The sequence below is a fragment of the Malaclemys terrapin genome, chromosome 15, assembly GCF_027887155.1.
Source record: "Malaclemys terrapin pileata isolate rMalTer1 chromosome 15, rMalTer1.hap1, whole genome shotgun sequence".
Lineage (NCBI taxonomy): Eukaryota > Metazoa > Chordata > Testudines > Emydidae > Malaclemys > Malaclemys terrapin.
The window spans coordinates 31,410,581-31,426,484 of NC_071519.1; the positions used below are offsets into that span (position 1 = coordinate 31,410,581).

At 41.0% G+C, this 15,904-nt stretch overlaps 1 protein-coding gene across 8 annotated transcripts in view; it reads right to left on the reverse strand.

Annotated features, from left to right (window-relative positions):
• Positions 1–15,904, reverse strand: part of USP28 (ubiquitin specific peptidase 28) — a 44,558-nt gene that overhangs the window by 13,439 nt on the left and 15,215 nt on the right. For 6 of the 8 annotated variants that reach the window (XM_054004868.1, XM_054004862.1, XM_054004863.1 and 3 more), the window contains 14 exons: positions 15,728–15,833; positions 14,703–14,865; positions 13,208–13,294; positions 12,446–12,583; positions 11,861–11,934; positions 10,663–10,739; positions 10,001–10,149; positions 7,694–7,821; positions 7,402–7,497; positions 6,968–7,147; positions 6,020–6,240; positions 5,595–5,665; positions 2,786–3,014; positions 772–975 (listed from right to left, as the gene is read on the reverse strand). In XM_054004868.1, the coding sequence (XP_053860843.1) occupies positions 772–975; positions 2,786–3,014; positions 5,595–5,665; positions 6,020–6,240; positions 6,968–7,147; positions 7,402–7,497; positions 7,694–7,821; positions 10,001–10,149; positions 10,663–10,739; positions 11,861–11,934; positions 12,446–12,583; positions 13,208–13,294; positions 14,703–14,865; positions 15,728–15,833 (1,923 nt within the window). Of the gene's footprint in view, positions 1–771; positions 976–2,785; positions 3,015–5,594; positions 5,666–6,019; positions 6,241–6,967; positions 7,148–7,401; positions 7,498–7,693; positions 7,822–9,614; positions 9,671–10,000; positions 10,150–10,662; positions 10,740–11,860; positions 11,935–12,445; positions 12,584–13,207; positions 13,295–14,702; positions 14,866–15,727; positions 15,834–15,904 lie in introns of those variants that run through there. The other 2 variants (XM_054004867.1, XM_054004869.1) reach the window with 2 other exon arrangements.

Consider the following 15,904-nt stretch of genomic DNA (forward strand, 5'->3'; position numbering starts at 1 on the left):
AAGTGCTCTAGCAGATTAGGACCTAAGGTTTTTGTACACAGCTCAACAGACCCTGAGCCCAAGGGCCAGTATGTCACACATTCTGCTGGTCAGAAAAATAATTTTGTGGCCTCAGAGGACAGAATTTTGGACTACACATGGCAGAAAACCTTATTTGAGGAGAGATTTCTGTATCATTTGGTAAACGGTGATGCACAACCCTAGTTTTACATCACATTTGATTCTGGAGTTTGAAATTTAATCCCAAAGGAGACAAATTAATTAATTAACTAACTATCTCCCTGCACTTTCAAGAGGTTCTTCCTCACCTCCTGTCCTAAAACATGAAACGCTGCTGTGTACCATTAAACAGCATGACTGCACTTCAATGGCAATATTACACACAACCACATTTGTGAAGCTCAACGAGACTCACACGAAAAAGGACTGCTGTAATGAGTGGTCTCCCACTCAAGAGGTGAACACGTCAATGTTCTACAATAAACATACAAAATATTAATATAATTAAATCAAATTGAGATTAGATCATTGCCAGGCACTGAATGTAAAACAGGATATGATCAAACTTGATGGCATGTCTTTAGCTATGCATGATAGAACATTAGCTTTTTCCTGCTGATATGATGGGAATTCAGCAACTGAGCTTAGTTGGTAGCTTTTCCCAAGCGTTCAAAATTGTTATGAAAAGCTCCGATAATGGTGAAATTTATTACAGGTAAGTTATTGTAGAGACACGGAACGTGATCTGATAACACACTGATCTTGTGTTACCTTGTCCTGATTCAGAAGTGAAATCCTGAGATTCAGAAGTAGCTGAAGGCTCTATCTGAGGGATCTTGCAGGACTGCTCCTGTTCCCATTCCTCCACCTCCTGTTCAAGCCTCCAGTTGTCTTCTTGAATGTAATTCTGGAGTTCAGGTGGCAGAAGTTCTACTTCTTTCTGAAACTGTCCCGTTTCTGCATCAGCAGCAGCATCTGAAGAAAAGCAAGATTTTTTGTTAGCAATGAAACACGCAGCAGCAAGATAATACTGCCGCAAATGAGGAATATCTAGAAACGTTAAGGAAGATTGATCAAATGGATTGGAAAAATAAAGAAGGAAACGAATATTTTTTCCTGGAATTTGAATTCAGGATGCTCCATAAACAAGTACAAGAAGATGGTCAGCTCTTTGGGCAAGGGGCCGTCTTTTTGTTCTGTGTTTATACAGAATCTAGCACAATGGGGTCCTAGTCCATGACTAGTGCTCCTATGCACTATAGTAATCCAAACAATAACTAACCATAGAAAGGTACATTTCTGCATGGCGCACCTGGGCTCAGTAAACCCTCTTGAAGTAACGACCAGGGCTGAGAGAGGGCATAGATTTCTCTTTACCAAAGGCTACCATAATGCTACAGATGGGGCTTAAAATGACAATAACCAAAAAACTTGGAGTTCAGCTTAAAACTCCACCCTTCAACCACTACATGAAACTGAGGGGTACAAAACTGCAAGGATTCCAGGTAGTGAGTGATTTTATACAGGTACTGAACTATCTAGGCATAATGGGACACTGGTTAATAATGGTATTTCAGCTCTATAGTACCACTTAAGAAAAAATATAATGAGGAGTGTATCTAATACCGAATGATAATGCCCTATCCCAGATTCTTTCCTTTATAAAAATACTTAAAAGTACAAGGGTCTTTAAAAGCACTAAATGTATATGAAGTCTCATTAAAAGCATAGGATGGGTTCAGTTTAGAAACTGGAAGGTCAGAGCACTAGGAAGACAAACAAGAACTTGTTTCAGCTTCCCCATTAGCTAGATTCTGCAATGACTATTGCCGTATTGTTTGCTTTTATTATATCAAAATGAGCCATGTACGAAATTATTAGGCTCCTCTAGATGGCCAACAGCTGTACGATGCAAGTAGCTGCTTACACGCTCATGCATTGTAAACACACAATTACAAGGATCAGTTATCATTAGGGTAATTCATCTCAGGCACAGAAGGGACGATACGCTGCATAAGCAACATGCACTGGGTGTGCTGTGTATATTATGCTACCACTATCTATCAGAAGCCAAAACAAAGAGCAGGGTGTGTAAATGGCCAGGCCAAAGTAGGAAACATTCTGTTTGATCTTATAAAGGATTTGCCGACTGCACACGGACACAATGAGAATGCCAGAATATAGGCCAACTGAAATACAAAGACAAATGCAGGACTGGACATTTATATGGACAAGAAGAATAGTTACAGTTAATGCTAAGAAAAACCCTGAAGCATGAAGTTAAGACAATCTCCAACAATTAGGGATTAGGACATCCTCAATTTAATGGGGGACAGATTAGCCCACATATGCCTGCTGCAAGGTTTCTTTCACCTTCCTCTGAAGCACCTGGTCTGGCGACTGTCAGAAAGACAAGGATACTAAGATAGATGGACAAGGGGGCTGACCCAGTATGGCAATTCCTATGAGCCTGCATTAACCAAGCTATATAAAACAATACTTTAGTATCATCCCGAAAGGTCTGAACAAGTGCTCGCCTGGGCTGGTGAATCAATCACAAGACAGGGAGCATCTCATTTTTATCTCACTTCACATATCCATTTTGCTTCCAACTCCCTCTTTGGCCATGGAACCCCCGCTGTCACAGCTTCCCCCATCCACAGAGCAGGGATAACACTTACTAGTGTCCCAGCGGTGTTGAGCAGGTTAATGAGCATTCAATGCTATGAAGGCAACACACACCACACAAGTGACTAAGTACTACCCGCAGCTTCGGTTCTAGTACCTGCAACAAAGTGGGACAGCTTATCATTGATGTACATCAGACAATAGGCACTGGCATTCCTCAGGCCTCCATATGAATCTCTCTCCAGTTCTTCCCAGGATGATTCTGTCACAGAGATGTCATTGTATTTGAGCCAGCTCTTCCGGGGCTGGTCGTATATGTAGGCCCAGTAGTGACCGGCATTTGCTTGGCCCTCATGAACCAGGACAGCATGCAAGCGATAAGGAACCTGAAAATTCACATGGACATGATTTCTGGGCTTATCTTGAATGGATGAAGTAATCGAAAATCTATGAAGACATTCACAGCTGTCACATGCTTAAAAATGGTCCATTCGTTCATTCGACTGCCTGATGTAAACAGATTCCCTTCCCCTTGATGAGTTCAGCTTAAAAACACTTCTATCCACTACCAGTGTGACCATGAAATCCTAAGCCTGACCACCCCACTGGTATCCAAACCTGTCAAACTAATTTCCTGTTTCATGTGTGGCAGTCACCATATCTCATCTAAATTATTTAATGAGTTTCTTACTACTGAGGTTCTTTCTAAAATGTTTGCCAGAGACCCATGATGTGCCAGACACAAGTTCTTCTGGTTCCTATTGCTGGGGTGAAAGATAATTGGAACTTGGAGCCAAACCCCCTTGCATTCAAATCTGTAACAAAAATTCTCAAGCAATCAGCCTGGCTGCCTGTAACAGAGCCTTGTGCCTGGCACACACAAAGTGTTTTCAGGACTAAGATTGGAGAAACATCCCACAAGTGTTTGTTGTATACATTTTTAAAAATGCACTTACTACAGTGGTTTTAATTCTCTGAATACACCTCTGTAATTCCAAACTATACAATTACCTGCACTGCTATGTGGTGACAGAACCCATTGCAAAGTACACTACCCAAAGACCCCCTTCTCACACCAGAGAGTATAGAATAGTTCAGGTTGATAACCAAAACCCATCCAAAAATAAAGTCCTCTCTGCAGAGTCTACTCAGGACAGGAGTTCCCCAGGTCCTTCCAAAGTATCTGAGTGACATGGATCAGAGGATACTTCATCACTCTCAGAACTTGGGAATCTGACAAGTCTGAGGACACCTATCAATCCTCCTTGAACACTCAGGTTCCAATAAATGATCTAAGCATCTTATATCTAAAGCCTTATTATCTCTGGTCTTATAGGCTGTAAGTAGTCATCTGCACTAGGGAATAACTGGAACCAGATTCAGAGGACAGGTGTGTAATTTTCAGATGCCTGTTCAACCTATGCTTCCTGTTCCTTGATACAGAAACAAATGAATCTAAGAGGAGCCTGGGACTCTCAGTAACTGGCTGTTCTACTCGCAGGTAAAGATTCAGAGACCTCATGCCGTGGTGGATGCAAGAAGTTCTTCTGCAGACAGGCTCGGACTCAGAACCACATGACTGGCTCTTTCTCCAATGGATCAGAGACTTCTCAGGCAAAGACCTAGAAGGCCCTCTTGGTCTGACAAAGTCCCCGCCGGCTTATGTGGGCCCAAGATCCAGGCGCATTTCTAGGCCAGTTCTTGCTGGAAAGCCTTTATTATTTGTTTGCAGTATTTACAGGCATTGCAGTTCCTGGCTGGTGGGCAGATGGAGCAATTGCCTATCTAAGATGTCATACATTGCAAGGCATCCACAGTGAAGGTGACTTGATAGAAATATTAGGTCAAGAACAGAAGTAATGAAATCTGAACACTTTCCCCAGGCACAGAAAATGTAATTGTGAGAAAAAGTCCAAACACAAAACAAGAAAAAGCTAATGACAATCCCCTTTTTAAAACTCTAATCCTAATACAGGGAGAGAACTAGGTTCTGCATCCACTGAGGCTGAAAAGCACAGAAATGAGACAGTTGGCAGTGGAGGAGTTTCTGGACTCTTGGTTCTAGAAAACTGGAAGAGAGCTCATTCCCACACTACCTCTTGCCCCATCCCCAAAAGCTTTGAAACAGGTCCAGTCACCGAGTGGCAGGGCAAGAGATCTCGCATCAGGGATCTACCAAGGCAACGTCATGTAGGTAGGTAGAACTACAAAGTGTGAATCAGCAGAGAGAAGAATTCTGAGCCCTAAGCCAGGCCATCTTGCACCGAGAAATCAGCTATCTATAACCAAGAACACACAAAGGGGCTGACCTGTTACATACTAAAGGGAAAGGGCAGCAAAATAAAGGCTAGAGTTTACCTCAGATTTCATCAAGAAAGCTAGGGGGGAAAACACACTATTTCTTGAAAATCCTTAAATTTTTTAAAACAAAATTTTCCCGGGGAACTTTTGAAATATGCTAAAGCAGAAAAAGTAAACTGACCACCAACAACTTGGATTTCACATTATACAATGGGCATTGTTCAACTGGTAAACATAGTAGAGCATGACTACCCTGCAGTGACATAGGGAGTTCATCCTTCAGGGTCTTTGACCAATCCAGATATTTATCACTCTACAAAATTCATCTTAGCATGTGCAGGTGCCCAAGTGCTAATGGGAGAAACTGACAGTGACAAGTGTTTATCTAAGATTATATTAAATGCATTATATTCAGTTTGTTTTTAGGTTCATGGATCCTATTAGTCACCTACTAAGAACACCATTTTAAGTAAGTTATTTCCCTCCTCAGAAAGGCATGTGTTTCGTTTCAAAGCGAACTTGGCAAAACATTTAGACACCCACCCCTTCCTACGTACATGCGTGCAACTTCCCTAATATTAATGTGACCTATAGGCACACACCAGCTGCACTATATCATTTTAATGAGCCCCTCTATGAAAACCTAACAAAGCCACACTTCCTACCTGACGGAGGACAGGGTCACCATACATTTGACCAATGGATTGGTTGATTCTGGTAATACAGTCCTTCAGATCTATTGAGAACAACAACACAGATCATCAGCTTTGTTTAGATAGTGCCCCCTTCACTCCAAACACATGGGAGTACAGAGGTAATCAGAACATAGGCCCTTGCCTGCCCTTGGATACAATCATGCAGTTACTACCACAGAAGTTAATAGAAAGTTGTGCATGCTTATCTTATGATAGACCAGGGCCCTGTATATATACTGGACATCACATTACATTTAAGGATTATTGCTACACTCACTGCTGAAAAGCAGCCACCTCTGGGGTGGAGCATGGTTCAGGAGTTAGACAGTTGAAGCTGCCAGAGGGAATTTAGGTTAGCAAAAGGCTGAAATGCACGATAAATACTTGAGGCCAACCTTGGATGTCCTGCTCAATCTCGCTCCTCCATCGCTGCAGGCACGTCCTAACTAGGCTCATCTCCTCCTCAGTGACCACACAAGGAGCTGGGCATTCAGGCATTTCTGCTGGTAAACAGGAGGGCTGGGGCAGCTTGCTCATTAATTCTTCCTGGGACGGAGGGTTTATCAGAGTGGATGCTGCACCTTCAGTGTTCTCAGTACTTTCTGTTTCTAATACACTATGAAGCAAAAGCCACATATTGATGGACACATTATTCAGGCTGCTGTTTCCAGAGAGCATACTCAAGTTCACAATACTTTAAAAAAATATTCAAGATCTGAACAAGCAAGTTTCCATCCCAGATGATGCCACGCTTACACTTATTCACTAGTCAGGGAACAGTTTGGTAGTGCAGTCACTTCCGAGAGGACCAGATCCCAAGACAAGAGGTGATGTAAAAGCGCGAGTTCTTACAGGACTCCACAGTGAAGCATAGAGCCACAATCCACAGCACTGACAATTCCTTCCCATTTTACCAGAGAACGCATTTACTTGCTTGCTTAAATTCAGAGCGCAAGCCAACCATGGTGGACGGTTTTGTGATACTTCAGTATTGCATTATTTTAATGGTTGATGAAACAAAAGATTACTACACTGTGCAAAGAGTTCACATAATTTATCTCAAGATTACTGCTTAAACATAGCAGTTTGACTTTGTTTCTGGAGAGGAAAAAAGCACAAACTGGATGCCGTGTTATCTGCACAGATTGGTAGCACCCATCTGGGAGCAGGATACTCAAAAGCAGGGACTGTCTGTGTTGGTGTTCATACCACACATCCCCAAGGTCCCGAGTGCCTAGACAACTGAACCATACGACAACAGCTCCTGGAGCAATGATCCAGGACTCTTTAGCTCAAAAGGTCAAAGCTCTTTCCTTAGCCAACAAACTTTTTTCTTTCCTCACCTATTTTGCTGCAGAGGTTCATTCAGACCACAGCTCTCAGCTGGGGACTGTGCAGGAGTCATCTGAGAGTCCTGAGCAGAGGGAACAACTAAAGGTAGCTTTGTACTGGCAAATTCAAGAACATACTGTAGCATGTCAGGTAATGGGAAGCGGCTTGGGCCAGAGCCATATTTCATGTATCTAAAGAACAGAAGCAAGACAGCAGAGGTCTGTTAACTGAATCCTCACACAACTCATTTTACACGGAGAGGAAAATAGTATGCACAAGCCATATTTATTATAAAATATAAATGCCTAGTGGCTGCTGGTTATACTAATAACTAACTGTTGTGTTACTTAAATTAAGCTCTTGCACACAAATAGCTCTTATTCAATTTCATGCCTTGTTTAAAGAGAAAAACACCAACTTGAGGGGGAGGGAGTTGGCTGCTTACCTTTCCAATTTCTGCTGAAGAACTGCTATTTGCTTCCTCAACTTCCTCATCTCCTCTCTCTTCTTTTGAATAATCTCTTTACTGCTGTACAAATACCTAAACAAATAGCCCCCCCCCAAAGTGACTGAGTGAGATTTGTATACCTCTAAGCTCTGCACTGTCTCTCATATGCATACATTTTAACATTTCCCTGCCCACAGACCCACCCACCCCTCTATTTCTCTAGTTAGACTAAAACAGAGCAAAGTGTGAGGAATCAGTTTTGAAATACAACTGCCTTGTAAAATCTCACCTGTCCATATAAATAATCTGGGGAAATTCTAGCTTGTTGTGAATCTTCTCTGGCTGCCCTAGTGACTGATTGAACTCGAACCGGGAGAGTTCAAAGGTTAACACCGGAGGGAGCTTTGTAAACCAACGCTGTAACAAACAGAAATGCCCCAACGAGGGCACAGGGTTTGAGAGGATTGCTGCATGGCACATTTTATATCAACAAGTAATTCTGCCCCCCCCAATAACTTTCTTCCCTTATACATACAAAGTGTGAACTAAATCAACATGAGTTGCTATTTAGAAAGCCTAATTTTACAAAATAGAAGACTTCCACTTCCATTTTAGACCTTCACCATACAAAACATAGTTAAATAATATCCAGAAAGTCAATATTTGATGCCCAGAGCACTCAGATTGATAGACTTCCATCTAGTCAAGGAGCAAATTTAGAATAAGTTGGCAAATGCTACACTGAACCCATGTCTGTAGGCCCACTGAGAGGGAGAGTTACTTCACATTGCTGCTGGCTCACAAAGAACATCAACAAATAGCAGCCCTTAACCAATCTCTGTGCACTCAACTACTCTCTTGGTCTATTCAGAAACTCTTTAGCGTAAGAGGCACAGACAACAGACCACCTTCTCAGTATTTGGAGGGCTGCTCTAAATGCTACATTGAAAAGGTTATTCGTAGTTGCATTTATACTTTCCCTGGCTCCCAGCTTTCAAGACTATTTCTAACATCCATTGCCAGAAGAATATTTCACACATTCTAACGCAGTGCCAGCCAGACAGTGCCCTCCCCCTTGTGGGCTCCTGATAGTACACTAAGATAATACTGCTCTGAAAGATCCATATCAGAAAGCCAGAACACAACGGTTCATCCGCAAAATCAAAATGCACCAATAATATTGTCAGTGAGGGCCAACATTAATGTAGACAGAGGGAAGCTGCCATTTATCATGACCCTTTTGAGAAAAGTCAACCAAACATCCTTATAACCAACAACAGCAGGGAAATGTTTATACACCTGCTATCAAGGTAAAGACATAGATTTCTAGTTAATCCTGCTGCATATCAGGCTTCAAAACACTCACCTAAGGTCTCAAAAGATAACATGCACTTTATTTTCCACGTCCCCTATCATGAAGTCCTCTAGTCACGATATCCTGGGAAGTTAAATTAATGAGCACAGATTTTCCAATCACATCTCCTAAAATTAAAAGTGACAGTCCTTGACTTATTTCCTTGTTTGAGACACTTTCCCCTACTTTTTAGTTAACCATTTAAAGGAACTAAAAGCCATGGACCTCTCCTATCACCTGTTTAACTCCATCTTGCTCACACTGTCTAAGATTTTGCACAACACCAATCCTACCAGAAGTCTGCTTCAACTGTGTCTGTGTGGCTCTAACACAGGAGCAGCAATGACCAAAATCAGGCAGTTGATTCTAAAGTTAGATGGGCCTTAAAACAAGCTCATCCTGAAGTCAAACCTCTTTTTTCTTTTTTAATTCAAGTCACTGCAACTCATCTTTCAGGCACTCACCTAATGAGTGAAACTTTTCCTCCTCCCCCTTTTCCCACCAATCCTTGCAAACATCTCTTTAGTGTTATCTTCCAGCACCTTTTTAACATGGCCTACAAGCTAATTTCCCTCAGTCTGCCTTCACATCACATGAATCCTTCCATCATTTTAGTTGACCTTCTCTGTAGTCTAATTTTCCCTTTGCTTTTATCTATAAAGTGAGGCTGAATGCAATGTGTGTGTCTTAACCTTTTACTTTGTCACAAAGTTAAGCAGTTTATGATTGGCTCATGATTTGAGTAATTAAAAAAAGGAAAAAATAATCAGCACAGGCAGAAGGTTAAGAGTTACAACGAGAGAGAAAAATGAACACTATAACAGGGAGAAAAAAATACAAATTCCAAATGGCATACCATAGAGTTAAGCACTGTACTTTTACCCTCCGAAAATATGGAGGCAGTGGTTCTCCCCTACTCAGGTACAGGTAGGCTTCAATAGAAAGAGAGAGACTTTATCACACTTACACATCAGAAGCAGGCGCCTTTTTAAAAGGGTAAACTCCTGGAGTAAGTTACATTGGACAACAAGGTCTTTACAAATAAACTAGGGCTTGGTGGCTTAGATATCAACTCACATTTAACATTAATGTACATTTAACAGACTGACCACGAAATGTTTTACATTTGGTGAAGAGGGAATTTTTACAGTCACCATTTTAAGTTACCAGGATACAATAGGACCTCCGTCCACTACATTGACTGCAGCCTTTGAAGAAAAGCAAATAATACATGCAACCAACCTCTTGTCCATACTTCACTGATTGATCAGAAGGTAGTGGCTCAATCTCCCCTTCTACCATGGCCCCTTCCAAACATTCGTTTAAGTTCCGATAACCGTTTACCTGAAGGGGATACTGGCCAAAGGTCTCTATCTTAGAAAAGGTCTTGCCTGAATAAAGGGGAAGGAAAAAAAATATAAACCACCTTAAAACAACAACAAAAACTCTCTCCTCTCTAACTTATTTTAGTATATACAACTATATGTTTCCTACCAAAACAACAGCTTGTAACACTCCACGGGATCTTGCAACAAATCACCCAAGATCTTTCATCGGGCAGGCAGGTTAGACACATCATCACAGTAGAGAAATTAGGCCCCTTTGGCTCATCTTCTCTAGAGGTGAGACCCTTTACAAATCTATGCTCATGACAGTAAGTATTTAATAGAGGATACTACCCTTTGGAGAACAGACTTTACATTATATTCACCGGCACTAGGACAACTATATAAAGATAATCTAATCTGTATGCCTATTGTAATAGCGAAGAACCAGACAGACAATCTCACCAAGAAACTGCAACAACACACAATGTCACAAATCATATCATAGATCTACACTACAGCAACAATCAAACCACTCAGAAAAAGAGTTAAATGTAAAACCAAAAATCTCTAACTTACCCTCATGGACCCCTTCAGTCAAGAAAGTCCCATAGAAGAGTTGCACCATTGGGTTTTCTGATTTGTCTCGAGGGCTGCTGTTTTCAAAAGGAGAGTGTACGCATTTTGTTAGACAGAAAGGGAGCATATGGGTGAGTTACACTTGTCTTCACAAGAATACATATATATTAGAATTTTTATTTTGATGGCATCAACAAAATATAACCAGCATTAATATAACTGGAGCAAAAGGCAGCAAAAATGGCCCCAAACCCAAGCTATGAGGGAATAGGTAGTTCCTCAATTAATAAATATTACATATGCTGCCCTTTTTTTTTTATTTAAAGGCCACAAGGTATTAAAATGGACTTAAATTTAACAGCTAAACCTCAGCCTTGGGCTTTGTGCCTAAAAACAAACAAACCAAAAGAAGAGAAAGCCATCAATTTGTAGTAATACTTATAATTATACTCTACATTTTGAAAGTGCCTTTAGAAGGATCCCAAGATGCTTTTGTAAATATCATCATCCCATTTATGCTGATAGATAACACACAGGTGGGAGTGACTTGCCTAAATCAGGTTACAGAGTAAGCCAGTGTCAGAATCAAGATTGCAACCCAGGAGTCCTGGACACTTGATCTCTATTCTAACCCATAATTGCTGGTTCTGGATAAGTTTGCACTCAGAACTCAAGTTATGCATTTTAAACAAACCAGTTTATCCGTACAGACAAAAAAATTACTCTTCTGCACTTAAAAAAATCATCAACAGTTATTTAAGTGTAAAAAGCAGATGCTTTTCATACTGCGTGACCCCGTACATGTCAAGACCTTTTATAATTGTAACTATCACACTACAGATTAATGCACTATTCAATATGAATTTAGACCACCGGCTGTAACAACTCTAAACAATACAATATGGAGTTTATTACCTGGTGAATAATCCATGTTGAAGAGTTCCATAAAAACTTATGTACTCTGTAGGTCACAATCGCATCGAATAAAAGCACCTATCTAGGCAAGAAATGCTGATGCAAACACAGAATGCTGAATATTATTGAAAAGGGATTATCCTGACTGCTGCAGTGAAGAAATGGTTTCTTGGTTTGCCTAAAATATTAATTTAAACTCTAGCATCTATTAGCCAAACAGTCTAATTAAAAAATCTATTTTTCTGGCCAGTAAGCAAAAACAACCCAAACGATAACAACTCACTTTACATTCACGGACAGCTGGAATGCATCCTCTAGCCAATCCAGAAGCTTGTGTGTGACTTCGCTCACATCTTGCTAAAAGAGAGCCAGAAATTGGAGAGTGAAAGATTCTACCAAGAAAAGGCTTTGATAGAAGCAGGTTTTATTAAAATCTCACACTTGTTCAAATATACTCACAAAACTATTGTGGTATCTCTAACCACGTGAATGAGCTATACAAGCTAGGTGTTATTACCACTATTCTAGGTCAAAGATGAACACTTTATCCAGCACTGCACTAAGTCAGAGGAAACTATGCTGGGGACATGGAGAAGAAATCAAGTTCCAAATCCAGTGGTCCCCAACAGCAACTCCGATAGCAGTGAAGGGACAAATTTCACATTGGCTATTTAACTGTCTTTTTGGTATGCATGTGCCTTTCACTGTCATGGATCTTTAAGAGGGGGTTTTACACACACTTGTCAGGTGAAACACAGACAGGCAAGTGTTTGGAATTATAGTAGCAGGGCATTAAGTGAAACATGACTCTTTATATCTTTATTAGGGCTGTTCTGGAGAAAGCCAAGAGGCATTGTATCCATTTTACCTGCTGTTCGTCAGCTGATTTAAATGCGCCTTTTAAAAGTTCCAGTGATGCAGTGGGGTCTACAAATTTACGATGTGTCCCCAGCATTAAAGCAAAGAGACACTGAAGTTCCTGCATGAATGCAATATTTCTCTTTTCCTAGAAAAGAAGAGAGCACAATAGTCTACTGCTCAATAAAAGTAGGACACATATATGAAGAGGTAAATTAACAGGGCCAGCACAAGGAACGTTAATATAATGGACAGTCTCATAAGAGACCAACTTGTGTTAGGAACCCATATCTCCTTCCCCATGATGCAAGGATCTTTCTTGAAAGCAGATCTGACCAAGAGTCAAGTACATGGGAGAACTGAAGGATTTGCAATGGTTCCTCAAAGTGGGAAATCTGGGCTCAGGAGAGGTGCCAGAAGTAATATGGCATCTAGAATAAGAAGGCCAAGCTGTACTCTAATATTCTGAAGTTCAGACTTTCGCTAGAGACTTGGGGTTTTAAGGGGAGGTATGGGGGAGACTGAGAGAAAACAAGTCCTGAATTTCTGGAGTCACTAAAACAGATTAACAAGGCACAGATTTTCCACTCTCTCTGCAGTTCCTAGTTTTTGAGAAAAGTTATAGGAGAAACTTTCAACCATTTCTGTAATAACTGATTATCCTCAAGAGCAATTTCCCACCCTTGTCTACAAGCAGCAAGTCAGTTTTTATAGTCACCAATACAAACGGCCAGAATCCCTGGAAGAGCCAGGCGTTTCCAGGAGAACTTACACTGCGACTTCGACAATTCTCAAGCATGCTTTGCGGGAGAGAATAACTAAGGACCAGCCTACGAAATTCCGGCAGCTGGAAGAGAGACTGAAAGGAAAAAAGGGTTAAGAGAGAGTGTCTGGGCTGGTCAACTCAAGTCTGGACTTTGGTCTCATCTTCATTTGCTAAGCCCATGTCATTCTTTGCAGACTGTATGTTTTTCTTACTCACCCCCAACTTCTTCAGTGACTTTCTCCTTAAGAAGTAAAACCTTTAACAGCTCTGGGTGTCATAAGGAGGAGGGAGAAAACTTGTTCACCTTAGTCTCTAAGGACAGAACAAGAAGCAATGGGCTTAAACTGCAGCAAGGGAGGTTTAGGTTGGACATTAGGAAAAAGTTCCTAACTGTCAGGGTGGTTAAACACTGAAATAAATTGCCTAGGCAGGTTGTGGAATCTCCATCTCTGGAGATATTTAAGAGTAGGTTAGATAAATGTCTATCAGGGATGGTCTAGACAGTATTTGGTCCTGCCATGAGGGCAGGGGACTGGACTCGATGACCTCTCGAGGTCCCTTCCAGTCCTAGAATCTATGAATCTGGCCTTCCCCTTCCCCAAGACTCAATTCCCTCCATCCCTCCCAACTAAATTTTTTAAGTAAATTAAGAGAAACCTTTTGGGAAAGAGTGAGGAGAGTTCTTCCCACCCCCAATACTTATCTGCTGATGTAAAAAGAGCCCGAAGAATTAAGTGTGTTTGGTTCTTCTTTCTGCTGTCTCTTCTCATTTTACTAATCACTAATAATAATCGCTAATAATGCACCCAGTCTAGTTTCTTATTAGTTCAGGCATCTAACTCCATTAACTGTACTCCATTAACTGGAATCTGATACACCATATGCTGTGGAGCCAGTGTTCACTCCAGTAAAATTACATTATCATCACTTTACCAGTCTGGTTTCTGTCATTCAAGAAGTATTTTACCATTGCACCATGACACAGAACACACATTTGTAAATAATAATAAATACATGGATATATTTATATAGCCTTTTTTCTGTATCTCATTTTTGCTCTGATCACTTGGCTGCTGGTTTTGAACAGGATCAGAGTAAAATATGCTGCCACAAAAAGAAACTCACACTTTAGATCATTTTTGTTTAAAATGTGAAGTAGAAACCGGGTGGGCCTGCACAATCTGCTCTCAAATCTTAGTTCTGTAATGGAAGTCTCCCAAAAAACTACATCCCAGGGTGAAGACATCCAGTTTTTCTTTTTATATTAATGTGAAGTTACTGATAGGAATATGGAGAAATACAGAATAGCTCGCTGGCTCACTGTGACCTTGGGAAAGTCAACTAACCTCTCTGTGCCAACGTTTGCCCACCTGCAAAAAGAGGAGATTACTTCCATCATGGAGGTGCTGCAAAGCTTATTTAATTGCATGAAATGCATGTTTTGACCCCAAGATGGCAGGCATTACAAAAGGGTAAAGTATTACTGCTACCACTGCATTACCTGAATGACTGCACTAAACCAGCAGGTATTTCCAATGTTCTTCATGCCAACAGGCCAGTCATCCACTCTCCTCCAGTCATTCTGCTTGGGATTCTCTCCCCAGACTTCACACCGTTTCCTTTTGGAGCGATTTTTGTTTTCAGCAGCATTTGCTTTGTGGGCCCTGGCAGAGGACAAGTATGCAAACATGACATCGTAAGAAAGCATCACAAGAGAGTCTTGACAGCCTTTTAAAAGGGACAAAAACTCATTTTGGTATGTAAGCTTGGCTAGTCAAGTAACCACAACAGAACAAGACAAAAGGAATTGGACACTACTGCAGTCCCAAACAGGAGACATACATGAAGCTGGCTCACAGACTGGCATACAGTGCCTGTCATCTCTAGGATTATGATGTTATTATCTATTATATTACAGATCAGGGCCCCATTGTGCTGATAGATACTCATAGCCATCCCACCTGCCTCACAGAGCTTCCATTCTTAAAGATGAGAGGTAGGTGGTGAATCAAATAGGGTTGGAGGGGCTGTGGGGTGGAATGGGTAACAATACTACAAGCATTTCTTTTTTTATAGACCTACATGTGAGATTTGTAGACAGAGCATATTCTGTTTGTTAGTTAATGGAGATAAACTCAACAAATGCAACCCAGTTAAAAAGGGACAAAGTGAATGGCTGTTAGTAACCTATGTAAAATGAAATCGAGGCAGGAGGCCTCAGAACAGTTCTTAATGGATAGGTGCCACAAAAGCCTCTACGTTGGTCACATCCGTAGAGGTGGCAGGGACAGGATTGGCCATGAAGATAATGAGCCTTCAGTGTGGTATGCAGTCTCTCCAAGTCAGACACAAAGGACCTTGGAGACAGTCCCCAGAGGGTGATAGTCCAAGCACCTTTCAACATCACTAAGCCCTCTTAAGTTGAATGAATAACATTGTTTTACAGTTGATAAGAACACACTCTGCATAAAGCCCCAGGGTGCATGTAGAAGTAAAGAACAAAAAACAACATCCACATTCATTGACCTGTTAGCATCTCTTTCCACTGCTTGAACTTCCAGAGACTCCAGGAAGCTGAGAGCAATAACTGCCTGGAGGTCATCTTTGTTATCAGGAGTTAGATCAATCACATCTGGAAATTGAAGTGAAGTTATCAGTTTTGCACTAGAATCAGTGAAACATTTAAAAAAAAAAAAAAAAAAA